The sequence below is a fragment of the Poecilia latipinna genome, unplaced genomic scaffold (assembly GCF_001443285.1).
Source record: "Poecilia latipinna isolate Pla-1442-1.1 unplaced genomic scaffold, P_latipinna-1.0 Scaffold468, whole genome shotgun sequence".
NCBI classification, from domain to species: domain Eukaryota; kingdom Metazoa; phylum Chordata; class Actinopteri; order Cyprinodontiformes; family Poeciliidae; genus Poecilia; species Poecilia latipinna.
The window spans coordinates 86,291-105,217 of record NW_015113084.1 but is presented as its reverse complement, the minus strand read 5'-3'; the positions used below and the strand labels follow the sequence as shown (position 1 = coordinate 105,217).

At 38.8% G+C, this 18,927-nt stretch overlaps 1 protein-coding gene across 1 annotated transcript in view; it reads left to right on the top strand.

Annotated features, from left to right (window-relative positions):
* The window catches only part of LOC106951686 (gamma-aminobutyric acid receptor subunit rho-2-like), a 39,871-nt gene that overhangs the window by 2,207 nt on the left and 18,737 nt on the right, over positions 1 to 18,927 (top strand). The window contains exons 2-4 of the mRNA XM_015039351.1: positions 2,713 to 2,819; positions 15,920 to 15,987; positions 16,434 to 16,657. Coding sequence (XP_014894837.1) covers positions 2,713 to 2,819; positions 15,920 to 15,987; positions 16,434 to 16,657 — 399 coding nt within the window. The remainder of the gene's footprint in view (positions 1 to 2,712; positions 2,820 to 15,919; positions 15,988 to 16,433; positions 16,658 to 18,927) is intronic.

Genomic DNA, 18,927 nt, shown 5'->3' with positions numbered 1-18,927 from the left:
TAAATTTCATGCAACCCAACATGAGCAAATTAAATTTTATTTGCTACAATCCAATTCTGTCTCTGTTATTTTACAGTGCTGTAAACGTCAGTTTATAAAGCCATCTGATAAAGAGTTATCTATAAAAATAAGTCCATTTACTTACATAAAGAAGTCTGCAATCTATCCAGAGTTATTGTTTCTGTTCATCATGAGCCAGAAATATGAATCAGATCCAAATCCTCAGGCTGGAGGTGATGCATTCATTAGTTTGAGCTGCAGTTCATGTTCAGATTCGGTTATTTCTAAGTTATTGAGCTCTAAAAATCAGCAGAATATTTTGCTCCAGCAATAATTGCATGGATAAGATGGATTATCGGCAGCTGAGCGTAAACAAATGGAACCTGATGGAAGCAAACATTTCTCTAAATAAATACTCTGCTTCTTATTCATTTCATGCCTCCCAGCAGCAGGGTTCTCAGGTTTAATCTGCAGATTCTCATTACGGTTTTATTTCATAGTATAATGAAAGCTATACAGACACATTTCTTCCAGATCTTTGACATACCAGTGTGAAAAATTAATAAGAATATAAAATAAGTGCAGAATTGGATTATCTCGACAGTAGTGAAGCATTTTCAACAGTTAGCAGACAGCAAGGTGAGGCTCTGGATGCCTCATAGCAACAGTAAGTTCTAGATGGTGTGAGGTTTGTTTTTACAAATATTAGGGGTTAGGGACACGCTAATGAATGTGTGAGCGCCCCTCCCTTTCCTCTTTCTTCTCTTCCAAGAGATGGAGTCAGCAAATTTAGTATTTCAGGTGACCTATTATGCTTCCCTGAACATGTTAGAATAAGTTTATAGTCTCGACAAAACATGTTCAATCAATTTTTTGCACAAAATAGCAAAATAAGATTTTATTCTAGTCAGTTCTGCCTATTTTGGCCATGCCCCCACTAACTCAACGTCTACACTTGCACTTCAAAAAAGCTGCAAACAGATGCACAATTTTACAATCATACATCTTTAAAAAGCAGAAGCAGAGCCTCCTGCACATCCAACAAGAACGTAGCAAATGGTTTCTGGAACGTAAGTCAACAACAAAACACATTCAGCTGTAAAACCAGCTGACCAAATGTGCTGGAGCTCATCTCAGGTTCCTAGGTGATGGACTGGGCTCGGCTGGGGTTGCTAGGTAACGGTGCAGTTACCTAGGAAATGGTGTAGCACAGGGGTCCCCAAGCTACGGCCTGCGGGCCGGATCCGGCCTGCCTCCTCATTTGGTCCGGCCCCCTGAACAATACCAGAGAGCATTCAGTGTTTTTTTTCATATATATGTGGATTTTTCTTCAACCACCAGGGGGGCTCTTGAGCAGATATGAAACTTAGTTTCCCTCAATGGAATATATACTAGTCAGTACCAGTCACCGTTTCACTCACGGTTTTATTCCATTTGAATTCTGGGTAAAAATCTATCTACAAACGCGAATATGTCGTCGGCAATAATCCAACACCCCCCCTCGTCAACAAAAGTTTTCTAAGGTTTCTTTCTCGAAAAACTAAGACCGGCCCCCGACCAGGAAAGGGAACAGTCATGTGGCCCTCGCAGGACCCCTGGTGTAGCATAATAATTTTGACGTTTTCGAATTGGCTCTTTTTTTCAGATACCAAAAACTTGTTGCCAGAAAACAGCTGGGTGTTTTTTAAAGTGTTTTGCCTGTTTTTAGAAGCAGTAAAAGTCCAAATGGAAGTACAAGCATGTGCAAAATGTAGTATTTGCATCATATGTCCCCTTTTGTTCTCCGGTGATGAACATCCAGAGAAAGAAACGGGAAGAAGCGCTTGGGTTGTTTTGAGAAGCTGTAGAGATCTAAATGGAGGTTAAAAAATGTGTAAAATGTGAAGTTTGTAAAATAAGTCTCCTTTAAGGTCTTAATAAAATGCCTAAGTTTTATATTTACATGAGGTTTTATTCTGAAAAATGTCTAAATCTGACCAAATCTCATATTTTGACCTGAGAACATTCTGATTTTATAAATCTCTTCTACTTTAAATCAGAACCTGAATGTGGCATCAATTCCCATATTCTGAACGGATTCCAGGCTCCAAACAAACTCTGTTCAAATGCATCTAATCATGTTTGAATCAAGTCTTTATTGATTACCTGTGAAGGTTAAAAAAATTATTTGTAATAAAATAAGAAAAACATTTCAGGTAGTTTTTTCTTAACAACTTGGATATCACGGCGTATGTGTAAAAGATAAATGGTGATTGAACTAATTTAATCTTCTTTCGTCAATTATTTTTGAAGAACTCATCAGTCGATGTTTTTACTGAAATTCTTTGAAGCTTTGATGTTTTAATCTGGTTGCTTCAACTGTTTGAGGAATATTTGGTTGTTTTCTGTTTTTTAGGAAAACCAGCAGCTTCGGCAGAGGTTCTGGTTTCATGCTGATAAATTATCTGCTGACTGAATGTGAAATGTGCAAAAGTAACCTTATTTATGATGAAATGCAGTGTAAAGCTGCTGTAATTTTACTGTGGAGTACTTCACCCTGCTGGAGATCAGACTTCCTGTATTTCCTGAGCGGGAGATTCATCCTGAGAGGAAACAGTTTCTGGTTTTGGTTGTGATGAGCGCGGCTGCAGTAGCAGTGGTCTTTTTTCCCCCATCTGTTATTCTCCATAGTTGTTTCTTCATCTCTTTGACGCTGATGTTTTCTTCCTCCAGCTCTCTGCCAAAGAAACCTCCAGATGTGACCAAGTCCAGAAAAACCAAGACGGAGCATCTTCTCAAAGTAGATGATCATGATTTCACCATGAGGCCGGCGTTTGGAGGTAAGGGAGATGTGTTGGATGGTGTACTGGGACGCCTAGCGTTAAGAAGGTCATAGAAGATCATGTAAGAGGTTTGGTAGATTCATTGTCGGTGTGAAATATCAGATTAAGTGGACATTGTTGTCTCAAACTGAAGGTGAGACTTTAAAGAGAGACTATCAACCGACCAAACAGGCGGAGAAACAGAACAGATGGGTTAAAAAAAATCTGCACAAAACAAAAAACACAAGTTGCTGTTATCTGAAGAAAACGTTTAGAGCAAACTGTTGTCAAATCAAAACCACAAAGTGCAATTTTTTTTCAGGACCTTATGTATTATAGTAACACAACATAAAACATAATGTTAACCCTCTAGCGGTCTTAGCGTGACGGTCAGAAGGAGTGCAGGAAATGCCACGTCTTGGGGCAACAGTCTGTGGTTTTTGTCAAAATTCATGTATTCATCTGCTTGATGTGTGATGGCACAATGTAGACTCTCTGTTCAGGTTGTTTGAGTTGAATAATAGTTAAAAGTAATACAAATAAATAGCATTGAATATGTCATTATTATAACTAGATTCACAACCTCTGATTTGAGATCTATAAAAATAGTGAATAATTTGGAGTTCTGCTCCACGGAAACAATGGTGAATCTCTGAATACTGAACTGCGAATAAATAGCTTTAAAAAATCTGAATAGTTTTGTTTTGCAATGGCATTTATCCCTCCAGGAAAAATGCTTTGTAGAGCCACCTGTTACCTCATTTACATCTTAAAGTGATTTGGGGATAGTCTGGAGACTGCCAAAGAGATTTCAGTATTTTCTTCAATGGAAAAGAGATGAAGCTATAAGATTAGATGGACTTTTAATCATCTCATTGCAGCTCCGGCTGTGCACTTGGGGTCGTCATTCTGCTTGAAGATAAACCCTCATTTGTCATCCGCTGCCTCGTCCCTGCTTTGAGGTTCCAGACAGTCCAAATGAAAGTCTCGGTGTTCATGGGAGCAGCGCAGAGCGCAACTGATTCAGCACAGCAAGAACTGAGGCTGAACCTATCCGACTAAATCCCAGCTACGCCGAAGACCAAGCTGAATATATAACTCCTGCAGCTACAGTTATCAGGACATGTTTGACCGTAGGAGAGAATTTGGGTGCTGATCCAGTCAGGAGTTCTGGCTGGTAGGAAGAGAAAACAGACGTGTCAAGACTCTGAACGAGTCAGTGTTTTGAGCAGAGATACATTTATTCACCAAACTATATTGGGAGACGTCGACCCTATGGTTCTGACCCGGTTTGACCCTCTACTTAGATGCTATCGACTGCTCTCGGCAGGAAATCTCCGCGGTTCCTGATGGTTCTGACCCGAAATGACCCGTTCTCAGCCTCTCAGATTACCGTCTGCTGCTCCGACCTTTTCCCTGATGCTAATCCTCCATCTGCCTGTGCGGCTGCAGCTGATGTCAGTTTTTATGTTCGGCTCTGATGATCCGAATCACATCCAAGCTGGTCTGCAATCAAACGGCGACATTCCCGTCACTCACACAGAAACAAAGTAAATGTCTTATTTCCGGGTCGCAACAGGATTTTAAGCTCTTATTTCTGTCCAGTTCTGAGTAAAACTCCCAGTACGACAAGTAAATTATCCTGTAGAAAATAACTGTGGACTATTTCTATCCTAAATAAGTACAATTTAAACCAGATATTTGCATAAAATGTGCAAAAATATACATAGCATTTTTATTTCAGCCTTTTTCCTATCAGACCAAACTTTTCCTGTTTTGGGTCGGATTGCTAAAAGTCAAAATAACGAGACCGACCTTTCTTCAAAGTTGTGTAACTTTCTACTAATGGCAGAATTTTACATGCACCAAAGTTTTTATGCATTTAAATACTTTGATAAAGAATGAGTGATGATGCCATGGCTGTGTAAGTTTCATATTTTGAGTTTCAAATGTTACCTAGAACATTTGAATAAACTGTACAAACACCTGTTGATATATTTCAAGGCAAGACATAAAACACAGTTTTATTAACTTGAAGTAGAACATCTGTGCAGAACCAGTTGACCAAACGTCTTTGAACCCAGCTTGGGTTGCTAGGAGACGGGCGGAATTCCTCTGGTGTTGCTAGGTAACGGGCTGGGCTTCACCGGGGTTACTAGGTGAAAGGTAGGGCCTGCTGATCTGTGATGCTACAATTGAGAAGGTTTTAAAACAGCTCATTTTTCAGACACCAAAAAACAATGGGTGTTTTTTTTTTTAAGTGCTTTGCCTGTTTTTAGAAGCAGTAAAAACTCAAATGGAAGTACAAATACATGCAAATTGTCTTTAAGAGTTTGGCGCTGATGACCATCTTTAGAAAAAAAGACCATGCCAGTTTTCAAGTGTGTGCTTTAGAAGGGACCGGTGCACTTTACAAAGCAAATGAAGAAAGAACTTAACGCAGAAATATTGAATATTTCTGGGTTTGAACTAATTGGAAACTAATGGATCATCCAGATGGACAGCAATCCCAAACACACCACAGAATTTGTTACAAAGTAGCTTACAGACAACAAAATAAATATTTTGGAGCAAAATCTCAGCCCCACAGAAAAATTGTGGGGAGAGCTGAAAGTGGGTGTGAGAAAAGCAACCTTCAAATCTGACCCGGTTTCACGAGTTCTGGAGAAATGGGCCCGAGTTCTGGCAAACTGTCTGAGAAGCTTGTGGTAGGAAACTATTATTATTCATGTTATGGAGTAATTTACATTAATCTCACTTAATTCTTTTGGTTTAGTGATCACAACTTACATTTTTAAATGTTGAATTAACTTAAAAGTTACAAACTTTAAGTGCTGTGGTGGTGCAGCGGTAAAGCACAACCCAAAGCAACCAATGCAGGTTTGATCCCCGGCCTGATGACCTTTGCCTCGTCTTCCCCTTCTTTCGTTACCCACTTTCCTGTTGAACTACTCTCAAATAAAGGCTACCTGAGGCAAAACAAAAAAAAAACCTTGAAAAATATCTTTTATTACTTTACTTCTTTATTTGAAGTAAACTAAACGATTCCATTTTAAGTTGAACCATCTTAATAAATTACATTGGATAAACTTAATTTAATTACTTGTTACTAATTGAAGAAATTTAATTATTTTCCTTGTGCCAAATATTAAAGGAAATGTCTTTATATAAAAGTAAAAGCACACAAATACATAAAAATATATTTAAACAGCTCGATGAAAGGAAAAATAAAGAAATCTTAATTTGACTCCACACCTATTAAGCCTTCTGGTGCCTCAGAGACGACCAGCATGAAGTGGCTTTTAAATTGGGTCAGAACCTGTGGTGACCTGCAGGTATCAACAAACCAGAACCTGATGTAAGGCGGCCCGCGGGTCCTGTTTTCCCAGAACCTGTGATATGGTGGCCGCTTTGATGTTCCCACGTCTCCCTCCTCCTCCTGGTCTTTCCCCCCTCCCCTCGGTGGTGTTGTTGTTATCACCAGGAAAACAGACTCAGAGACTCTTTTCCAGCTGACAGTGTCACTAACCTTGATCCGTTCCTCCTTTTAACTCCAGTTTCAGACACTTTCAGAACGTCCCACTGGTTTTGTTCTGAGTGTGATCTGAAGATGCGTCACACACTCCGGTTTAATCTGCGCTTCTTTAGATTTTAAAGGGCTGAGTTGGATCTAAACATAGTTCATCAGCGGGGAACTTCAGAGGACTTGCTCAGAGTTTTCAACTAAGAAGTTGGCGCTTCTCGTCAGTCTGCAGAGAAATCAAAAGGGACTTGTTGGGTCTGCTCAGAAGAAAAACTTTGGACTCCGAGATACTCCCACATGTCGGACAAGCAAAGAGTGGCCACCGTTCTGAAGTTTGTGAACCTTGATGGCGAAGCGACCTACTCATCAGTGATACAGATACTTCAAAGCAGAAAAATTGTGGTCAGAGAGGAAATGGGCCGATGAATAACTCCATTAGAGTCCATCAGAGGACCCAAGCCTTCACACTGCGCCAAGAAATGGTTTTTACAGATCAGTCCTGCATTTCTGCCACTTTAAAAAAGTTCAAACCCAGCACATCACCAGAAAAGGTCTTCTTTTTGGTCAATTTGTTTGAGTCAGACTAAACGCCGAAGCTTTAATGGAAAGATGTGGGTGACAGAAGGAGACGTTACAAATTGTAGCCTGCTAACAGACTTATTATTTTATTATACTGAATTATTTTTGTTAATCTCTGAGTTGAACTCACCAGTCTACACACATCATATGGCTTTTCACATTGTAGTAACATGTCCCATTATGCAACCAAAGAGATAATCCTCATCATCTCTGCATGTAACTCAGGACTGTTGCACATGTACTATGTAGGTGGACACACAGACATATTTAACAAGCTCAGTCTGAGTCGCTGTTGGAGGGTGCATGTGGGGTGTATTACTGCTCTTAATCCTGGGTAAAATAACACATTAAGCTTGTTGTTAATCCAAGCTGAAAGGAACCAGATGAAAGCCCCTCAGCTACGTCTCCCCGTCTCTGTCCACTTCCCAACTCGTTTTCTGCTAAGTGACTGCAGAGTTTCGGATGTGTGCTGCTCAGTGTCGAGGATTTGCTGCAGGTCAGAGGTGGATTCATGTCTCCTATTAGTTTAATGGATCCATCTATCATCGTACGATATTTATCCATCATCCATCGGGTGCATGCATGCCCGTCGTCTATGAATTAATTCATTTCCATCCATCCATTATATATCCATCCATTGTTAAGTGTCTTTTAGTCATCTGCCGTATGTTCACTTATCATGGAGATGGCCTTTTATCATCTATCTGCAGGGCAGAGATGGAGGGAATCAAAGGCAGAAAACAAACTAAACAGAGTGAACAACCAATGAGGTGAGAACCAGAAGGTTGATTTACACCAGGTGTGATTTTCTATGGCCTCCGAATGCAATTTTAGAACAGCTGACAGTTACTTTATTAGAAGAAAATTATAAGAGACAAGAACAGTTAGACATAATAAAAAAGTTCACCTTTTACTAACTATTTTTATAGCTAGATTTGACCGTTACTCTGAGTTTAATGCACCCAAATCTGCTTTTCTTTCATTTATAAAGGAGGTGTTTTCAGAGAAAGAGTGACCCAAATCCTGTTTTTGTGCTGAGAATAGACTAAAATTCTGTATATTTTCTTTCATCCCAAATGTGTAACAAAGGATTTGCAAACTCCGTTTAATGAAGAAAACTTTCAAAACGCCTCTTTAGGGTTTGGCTCAACATTGACCATAAAAAAAAAAATCAGATTATTTTTGTTTTCTTAAAATATTGCATGTGAAGCCGGGATTAAGAGAGCACACAGAACTTCAAATAAAAGTGGTTCTTTATTCTCAAAAAGAACTATTTTCTCTGAGTTGCAAAAATGAAAAATATAAAGTTCAAGATATGGAGCAAAAATAGTCTTTCATTACATGAATTATCCGTATCATATTAGCCTAAAGCTCAAAACGAGCAAAGGCTTCACATGTTTAGTTTATCGTTGAGTAAAAGTATGTTGAAGTCGTTCTACTCCAGCTTTGTCTCTGTGTGACAGGCTCACCAAAGGCTGATTTAGCACTTTGATGACCAATGATGTCATATTATTGTCTAATAATCAGCGATTCCTCTGCTGCCTTGTTTTCCTTCCCCTAAATTTCTGGGTTTGAATCTAATAATCAGACATTAATGCCTGTACTTGCTTGCCTTGCTATTCATTGTTGGACTCTGGATTTTTTGTTCTGCTGCTGCAAGAAACTGTGCAGTCTGACACTTGTTAAATCTTAGATCATAAAATATGTCACTGTTAATATTTTATGAACTTGAGCTTGCACTGGGTGACACGAAGTGACATGTCCTGGTATTGTGTTTTCTTTCTGGTGTTGAAGAAAAGGTTTTTGGTGCAGTAGGATTATTCTGCAAAGTTTTACTCCTACTCTCCTATATTCTCATTCTTTTTGAGAATGAATTAAAGCAGCAGAGTTATTGTTTGTCTTGTATAAGCATCTTGATATTCAAGGTTGGAGGATGCATGTAAGAAATTTCCAGATATCAACTTTTTGTTTGATTTCACAGCATTTTATTAACTTGAAGCTGTAATATTTCAGAGCAAGAGAAGCTGAGAATGTTAAAGTAGTGAAACACAAATCATGTATTTAAAGCAGATAATTTCAAAACATATCCTATAAAATGGAAAATCCTCATGGAAAATGTCAAACTCCTGTCATAAGAGAGAAAATGATGACTCAAGGGGGTGTCAGGAGCAAATAAAGGTTGCTAATGTTTTCTGGTGACAGTTATTTGGAGAAATGTGAATATTGATGCCCGTGCTTATCAGAGCAACAATGCTTGTCCTCCTTTTCTCTTGACAAATCGCCAATGAACTCACATCGGAGTTGGAAACTCTTCTGAATTATGTGAAGCTCTGCACATAACTTCAACACTCTGAAACTCTCAGCTGCGTTCTCGTCGGCTTTGAGCTTCTTTACTTTCACGCGTTCCTTTCTTTTTTTTAACATACAGCTTTGGAAAAAATTAAGAGCTCACTGCACTGAAAACCTCCTGGTTATTCCACCAAATATTTCTGAACTCTTCCCGAGTGAAAATATTAGTATAGCTGTTTTGTTTTCTTTGCATTATTTGATGTCTGACCTGCATCTTTTTCGTTGCTTTGACCATTTTTCATTTTCTGCAACTATATTTTTGCTTGGAATTTTAGAGACATGTTGTCAATAGTTCGTAGAATAAAAGAACAAAGTTCATGTTACTCAGACATAAAACTTTAAAGAGTAAAATCAGAGAAACTGATCATTTTAAATGGTCTCTTAATGTTTTCCTGAGCTACATATCCAGATTTCAGACACGTGCATGACATCGCCAGCCAAATCGACAAGAAAACCTTGGAAAAATGTTGATATAAGTTCATTAATAGAGTCTGGATCTAATAGTTAGCGTTGGTCGTCTGGTGATATAGATAAGTTTTTATAGATCCTGCATCCCTTCCCTGGATGTAAGAGATTTTTGTTTATGCCACAAACACCTGAAGGGGATTTGAATCGATGCAAACTGTTTGCTCAGCTCAGTTTCCTGATGATACATTAACATACATCTCCTGCAGGAGTGACCAGCTGCTTCCTCCTTATCTGGGGAGCTGGAGGTCAGCCATGGCTCTGGCTGAGCTGCGGTTGTCCCACATCAGTAATCACATTCGCTGATGGAAAGGTGTTCACACTGTGTGTTTTTACAGAGAGAAGCAGGGGGAGGCTGTCTGCCGAGGAGACTGCTGAGAATGAATAATGAGCCGCTGTGTTTCACTTAAAAAAAGGTCCAGAAAGGAGGACAGCGTGACTATCGATGGCTGCAGTCATGTCGTTACGTAACGCTGCTATTCTGTCTAACCAGGCAGACTGAGATGAGCTCAGGAGGGAACTTCAGAAGAAATAAAAAGCTGTTAATCCTACAAGTTTGGATTAGAAGTTACTGGAATTAAGGGTTAAAATGGCCTCCATCGTGAGAGCCTACACCAACAATCGTTTGTTTTTCTGTTACGGTTCACTATTCCAAGAGGAAGAATTACTCCGGAGGTCGAATTATGTTTTGGAAAGTTGGAGGTTTCCTAAAACATAATGATATCTGCAGGTTCTTTACTCTTCTCTCTGAATGTATCTAATTAAATCAGTAACACACATGATGCTACGCAGCCTCTAGTTTTAAGGCAAAACTTTGAAAACAAAACCATTTCTTTAAAAACACTAAATCAAATGAGCAGGACACCCTGGGTGTTTCACTAAATGAAGCATTTCTTTTATAAAAAGAAAAACATAATTAACCACCACAAAGAGACACATTGTTCTTTTAAATTTACTCCAACTCTAACCGTTTCGGTCGTATGGACTTAGATGTGAATGAGAAGTTGTGACATGATCTAAAAATGATCTAAAACGTTTTATTCAAGCTTGAAAACTTTCCAATGTGTCAGAATTAAAACTAGTTTGGTCAAAATTCCTCCACAATGTTAAATTCACTGGGTGTTTTCTATTTACATTAAAAGTTATTTGGTGATCTAAAGCACTGAATTGTGACAGAAGAGGCAAATACTTATACTAAGGTCAGTCAACATGAATGTCTAAGAGAAAAAATTCAGCAGACATTTAAATAAACAACAAAACTCTTCAGCATTCAATAATCACAATAATCTTGACAGTATTATTGACTTAAAATTCAGTCAAAAAGGCAGACACAAAATGTATTCTGAAATAAACATTTGTAAAACACTGATTACGGTTAAAACCTTCAATATGAAGCGTGAAATCAGTGGTATAAGCAGGATTAATGTGAATATATGTTAATGTGCAAGTAAAAATAATCTACACAGCAAAAGGTGGCAGCAAACCTGTGGAGAGCAGAACCAAGTTAGTCGCAATCAGGGTTTAAAAAAGGCCTTGTGTGTCCCGTATCAGTAATCAGTGTTGTGTTTGAAAGGTAAATGTTCAGCCTAACCACCCGGGTCCTAAAGAGGTCGAAACAATTAACGTTATGGGGGAAATCATGCCTGGAATTGCTCCCTCATCTTCCCAAGTGGATATTAGCAGCTGTGTAAAAATTGGAGATATAATCAGCTGCTGATTACGGAGCTGGAGGCAGAAACCGGGGCATTTTTCTGCTGGTGACAGAATATCCAGTCGACTTTCGGCTCTGTGCTTCTGCAGAGATTTATCAGAGCTCTCATTTGAGCCTACGTGAGCATCTCCCTGTTATTTATTACAAATTTAATCAGAGTTGCACAGATTTCATTTGGTTAAGTTACTGTTGTTTTCATTCTTCACTACTTTCTCTACCTTAACTGTCTTCAGTCCCTTCTGTCTTTAATTATGATGCTAATATAATGATTAAAGCCGGAGAAACATTGTGATATTTTGCTTGGTTTAGCTAGATAAATGTGTTTCATGTTTTGCAGAAACCGTGATGCTATTTTTCTGCTTATCTGCGCTGCTGTTTTGGTCCTTAAGTGCAAAGTTTAACTATTTGTTTGGTGTCTAAATATTTGTAAACACATCCAGACTCCTGAGCATCATCCAGAACCTGCAGCTGGACCCCAGTCAGGATCGGAGTGACGTCATTCCCAGATCTGAGTTGTGACTCACGTCATGTGTGCTCTGCTCTGATCGATCCATTAAATGTGTTTTGCACGTCATTAAAGCTGTTTTTTAATATCAGAAGCATTCACCAGAATGAAGTTAAAATAATAAAATATCTGATTAACGTAAAGCTCTTATAATTTGAACAACTGTGAAACTGTGAACATGTCTAAATCTGTTTTTTTTAGTTGAAATTTAATAATGTAGTTTCTTGTTTTTGCTTTACCCGTTTCCCTCTCTAATCAATGGCTCCTGATTGTCAGGCACTTTAATAGGCACATTTTTTTAGCATCCCTTTTTGTATTCAGAACTGCATAAATCCTTGCATAAATTCAAAAAGCTGCCCTTCCTCAGAGATTTTTTGTCCTTTATAACACACTCATTTGTCCTATATTTGGTGACTCATTATCAAAGTAAAGAAACCAGTTTGAGATTGTTTGAGCTTTCTGACATCCTGCAGGAAGCAGTCACCAAAACTCTGTGATCATAAAGACAGAAATAGTCAGGAATATTCAGGGAGGTTTTGCTCAATTGAACAAGAATATATCTCTACACCATTTTACCACCACCGGTCTGAACTACTGATGCAGGCAAAATGGACGCGCTCGTTCATATGCTGCTGCCGTTGAAATCAAGAGCCATTGGACCACATAGCATTTTTCCAACCCCTTATTCTGCAATCTTGTCGAGCCTGTGAATTGTAGCCTCAGGTGTTCATGTCTGTCTGCAGTTTTTGTAACAAGTAGTTATCTAAGCTACTTTTTTTCTTTCATCAATTCGAACCAGCCTGCCTGAATTCTCCTCTGACCTCTGACATCAATAGCACATTTTTGGCCTCACACCTGCGGCTCTCTGGATATTCTCTCGTTTTTGATCATTCTCTATGAACCTGGGAGACGGTTGTTTGTTAAAATCCCAGAAGACCAGCAGTTTCTAAAATACTCAGAGCAAAGCGTTTGATAAAACTAATGATGCCGTGTTACATGTCCAGAAGCTGAACTTGAACGTCAGCAAACCGTGTTCACCACGTCCGAGTTACGGCTGTGAGATAGTTTGGTAAACTCTGTTTGATTGGGGAAAAAAATGCAATATTTGTTAAATTTTCAGGTTGTGTGGTTATTTTTCTCTTTGATAAAGTATGTTTGAATATTAATTGAATTGGTTTAACACTGCACTGTCAAGTGATCCAAACCTGTTCCCCTCCTTGCCTGTGGTGGCACTGTGACAAGAACTATTGACAGAAAACCTCAGAAGAAAACATGACTGCAACTTTCTCCTTTGCAAAATTTAAACAAAAATGGCGTAGTGTCAGAGTTTTGTGGTTGAAGGATTTCTCTTTTGTCTCCATTCTCCAGCCATTTCTCCAGCTACTGCTAGACTCCTGTGTTTGCTTTGGTTGTATTTACCCAGAATGCCCTGCAGTCATCTTTCTGCGTTTGCAGCGGTGTCTACTTGGCATTCACATATGAATTCGAACTGCACCAGAGTTCACTTCAACCAAACCAAGACCTAGGTTTTTAGGCAGACCAGAGTTTGCTTTTTTGGTCCAGATCAGAGTTTGGTTACGCATTCACACCTCCATAAACAAAACTAGAGTCCAATTAAAGTGAACCAAACAGGGTTGGTGTGAATTCACCCTTAGAATTTTTGCCCATCTGATCATCTTATCCCACTTTGTTTGTTGACTTTCTGTTCAGTACGTCACCCTCATGTGAACCTGCGTCTTTCTCCTGGTTCTACATTTAGATTCCCGTCTTGTCCTCACAGGCTGGCAGAATTTCACACCATCACAATGGCAAATCAACAGATTTACCCCATTTCAGATTTCCTAACCTCCAGCAAACCTACTCTGGCTTTTAAAACCTCATTTTGATCCCTTTCCTAACTGCAATAAGCAATAAAAATAGCTAACATTGGGACAGAAACATTGCAGCTGTGCTGTGAACAAAAATATTTCAACGTTTCTGTAATAAAAGTTAGATCTGTGTCTCATACCGATCATCTGACAGTTTATTCTCTACGCTCCGACCACCCTATCACAGACTCTCTGTTTTCCTGCTTTTAGTATTTATTCAGAAACACTCAGCGGAGCCATCAGTCACACTCTCTGTGGGAGCGCTGCCACTGAGCATTTTCTAATCTCTTAGTATTCATAAAAAGGTTAGAGGGCCATGAAAGCATCACTGAAATGCACAAATTCCCTCCTATTTTTATCTGCCGTTAGAGGCTCATTTTAGAAATGATGCGAGACAGCTGCAGCTCCAGCCTGAACTCTGTGAAGATTTAATTACATTATCGAGTCAAACTCTGAACATCAAATGAAACAATCATGCTGTCATTGATCACTCCAGTTCAGATTAAAACGGTTAACAGTGAGAGTAATGACTTGAGGGGACGAGCTAATAGCAGACAGAGGAGCTCTTCAGTGTGGCTGTAAAACACTTCAGCCTTGTCTTTCCCCTCCTGTTTGTGCAGCTGAAACAGTTTTTCTCGGTGATGGATGTCGACGGGTCTTTCTCATCCAGAAACAGTCTGCTTTGCAGAGACTGTCAGCTTCAGCCGGTGTGGCTGATCGCAGCTCTGCCAGGCGGCATGCCAGGCCCAGCGGCTGCAGATTTAAGCTGGAGGCGGTTCGTTCTGTTTACAGCTCAGATTAGCACCAATCTGTTCCACCATCCCACAGCTGTCACCCCGCAAACTCCAGAGCAGACAGAAAAATGAGACTGGGACCCAGAAAGTGGCGGTAGCGCCACATCCAGCATGTCTGAGCAAGATTTGCGTTCTGAAAGAACTTCAGCGCTAATCAGACTGAATGTTTCTCTTTGTTTGAAGGACTGCTGGCCTTTTTACACTCATTGTTTGTTTCGTAATCTATTGTTTCAGGTACATGAGGATTTCCGAAGCCTGCTGTGACTGATGCTCTGAGGCTTTCTAGATAAATGTTCTGGAAAGCTTGAGGAAGAGAACAAATCACCTAAAACGCATGTCTGCACTGATTACCCTGCATTTCTCCAGTGTTTTCTAACTGCAGAGTCTGTTATAAGAGGCACTATAAGACGTCTGAGGATCATCACAACTCTTAAATGTGTCCGACAATGTTTAGGAGGCGATTACCCCGCTTCTTGGCAAAAGCACCGTAATCGCCTCCTACAGTCAGCCGTGTAGTCTAAAAACATTCTCATCCAACTTCTCACAACATTGTTCTTGTTGGATTTAGACAGGAAGAAACACAGGAGTCGTCTTTCAGTGTTTTTCTGAGACCTGGTCTTAGTTGCAGCACCACAGAGCCAAATTCATTGGTACATTTTCGTTGTTTTGTTTATTTATTTGGGATATTTAAATTGTCTTCCACTTCCAATTTTAAATGTTCATCAGAATTTAAGGTTTATTGATCCTTGAGGATGTGTTCTGGTATTTTTATGCCATTATTACCATATTTTACTTGAAAATGGTCTCAAAACAACAATATTATCGTGTATTGCAAGAACTTCTGGAACAATTTACTGTTATAATGAGAGGCCTAGATGTGACCTTGACCTCTGACTTGTAAGGGGGAATTTTTCTGCCATAATTCGACAGCACACATTTTCAGCCTGAAAGCAGGATTTCATGTCTTTTGTTCTCAAAACTTTGAATGCTTGAACTCAAAACTTCTGCTGTCTTTCAAATATTCACTGTCCTTTCACAAACCTGTCTATTCACGCCAAAAAACCTGTCTCTGCTCTGCTGCTCTCGTCGTAGCGTCAAAGAACTTGACGACAAAAGCTAAAAAAGTTTAGTTCATTTAATTTAAATTGTCAGAAAATGCAGAATGTCTGAGAACTACTGGAGGTTTCTGTGCCTCCACCATCACTTTCAGCCTTACAGAAATGATGCCAACTAAACTAAACCCACTGTAATCTGGAGCACCAATCCATCAGCTCAAGTATTTTTCATTTATATTGTTGACATTGTGACCTTTTGCCCTCTGCAGGTCCTGCGATCCCTGTCGGTGTGGACGTTCAGGTGGAGAGCTTAGACAGCATCTCTGAAGTTGACATGGTATGAGTTGTTTTTGTTAGATATTATACAATAAATCACTTAATCACATGATAAATGAAAAGAAACTTAATAATTTTCATTTCCTTGATTTATCGTTTTTCTCTTTTTACCAAAAACTGAATGATTAAAGTCTTCAGTCTGGTGCTTTTGTCTCATCTATCCCTTTTTTTGAAAAATACTTTTGTATCTTCATGATTCATTTTATTTGTTGTTTCTGTTGTTTTCTTTACTTATTTTGTTTATTTCAAATGTCTTCCAGTTCCATTGATTAAATGTTCATTAGAATTTAAAGTTTATTGATAACTGAGAATGTGTTCTTGCATTATTATGCTACTATTGATATTAAATTGCTAGAAAATGGTCGCAAAACAACAATATTATCATTTATCGCAATAAGTTCTGGGACATTGTTGCTCACGTTTCAACCCACCCTGTGGTCCCACCAGGACTTCACCATGACGCTGTACCTCCGACACTACTGGAAGGACGAGCGCCTGTCGTTCTCCAGCAGCACAAACAAGAGCATGACCTTCGATGGCCGCTTGGTGAAGAAGATCTGGGTCCCGGACGTCTTCTTCGTCCACTCCAAGAGGTCCTTCATCCACGACACGACGACAGACAACATTATGCTGCGTGTGTTTCCGGACGGACATGTCCTCTACAGCTTAAGGTCAGTGACATCTCAGGGTTTTAATTTGGAGATCAGAAAGTGGATTTGTGGAGGAGTTTTGCTCAAAGTTTAGCTGCTCATAACTGGAAAGTAAATCAGATTACACAAATTTGACACAATGTTCACACAACAAACAACTTCTACCTTTGCTTGGTTAAGTTCTTCTGTAGTTGCTCCTGTTCATTTCTGCGCAACACTGTTTCTCCATTTCCTTTAATAGTTTCCTTCATCCGGGGGCATTTAAACATTTATTTTTCATTTAAACTGAAGATGTTTGTTTTGTGTCCATTCTTCAGTTTATTTTATTTCATTACCTCTTCATTCAGAGGTAAAAAAGTAAGGTAGATATTTCTATTAGATCTTTATTGTAAATATAAATGTTTCAATTTGCCTGCAGAAATAAAAAACCTGGGCATGGACACATATTTCCACGAAAGTCTGAGAAACATCACAATGGAAAAAAAATCATTTAAAACCTGTTCAGTTGTCCCTTTCCCTGAGTTTTTGGTTTTTGTTTGCGTTTGATCAGTTTCTAGTGGGTTGTTTACATTCTTCTAGTTTGACCATATTTGGTTAATTTGTCTGTTTATTGTTGTTTAGGTGTTGCCTTTCCTTTATGTTTCATCTCTTATTTATCTTTGTTTTGTTCCTCATACTAAAATGTATTTCTCTTAGTTCAGTATTTATTTTTCTTTTGGTTTTTGGTTTGTTTGAGCTTCTTTTGTGGTAAAAAGCTAACAGTTTCCTTTGTTCATTACCAGATTCTTGAAAGTTTCTTTTTATATCATTTAGCCATTTAACAGACTTCTTCACATCTGTAATCTCATTTTCTGCATACAATTTCTTCTTTGCATATTTGATTTCTTCTTGCAGTTTGTCAAAGCTATATGTAGTGTTTTGTAGTTTGAGTGTTTTAAATGAGTGGTACATAAACTTCTGGTTCATAAAGTAACAGTGGAAGAGACTTGTTTTAATTGTCATAACATTTCTAGCATAAATATGCTATATTTATTACTTTAAATGTATTTGCTTTGGTTTCAGATAACATTTCTAGACTCTTCTGTTGTTGATTTTGATTTTTGGTCCAGATTTAAGGTTTCCTGCACCAAACGTCAGTAACATATGGCTGGTTGGATCTACAACCTCAATACGCCTTCATGACTCACAGGACCCATCAAAATGAGGCTAATTTTCTGAGATTGCAGGAAATTAAGAAACTTTTTCCAATCTTAGAGCTTTCGTGATTCTTCTTTGCTTTTAGTCTGCACTGGAAATGTTTTTTCCTCCTTATTTCTGAGCTTTTCATGTGCACTCTCACTCCATCCACCACGTAAGCAAGGCATGCTGCCAGAATGAAAATAAATCTTTAAAATTTTCCTGCAGAAAATTTGCTGTATTTCTCCAAGAGACTGAACATGTTTTGGCTGGATGATATTTTTCATCTGATGTAGACGGGTAGAAACCACAGAGACCGCTGAAAAGAGTGAAGATTTTACTCATCTAACATTCAGATTTCATGTTTTTTTAAAAGAAGGTAAAATCAAGCTAAGCTGTTGATGTTCAGCAAGACTTTCCAGCTTCTTATTTAATCACATTTGAGATGTTCTGGGTCTCATCTTGAGCTGTTATCAGAAGATGTTTGTGCATGAGCTGTTTCTCATTCTCAACTTTCTAAAAAAAAATCATTAAATAATTGGCAGATGGAAGCGAAACAAAGCAGTGCTACATGATTAAAACCCACTTACTCTCTGGGAACTTGTTGCAGAAGCAAACTAACATTTCTCAGAGTTCATGGCGAGCAGAAGATTTCACTTTAATTTGATAACTTGCTGTAACTAACATCTGCTTCCTCTTTGGATCTCAGAGCAGCTGTGGGTGTTTTTAGTGCGACATGAACCAGGACTGCAGATTAATATTCAGATTTTAATGAATGAAATAATGCGGCAGATGTCACAACAAAACAGGTTGTATTTCTGTAGTTTAGAAAGTGTTATAAACGAGCTGCAACCCTGAAAAGTTTACTTGTTCCCTCTGAACGTCTGCAGCAAACAAAGCTTCTGTTTAATATTTCAGCAACATGAAACATCTGCAGACGAGGAGGCGAGTCACGTCGCGGCTCAGACGTGTTCGGAGTTATGGCTTCAGTTTCTCCTATCAGGTTTTAACAAGCTTTAACATTAACTCGCTCCAGCAGTGCACAGAATATGTCTGGTAACTTATATTATTAGACATATATGAAAATCATTAGAGAGGTTGTTTCTGATGGGTGA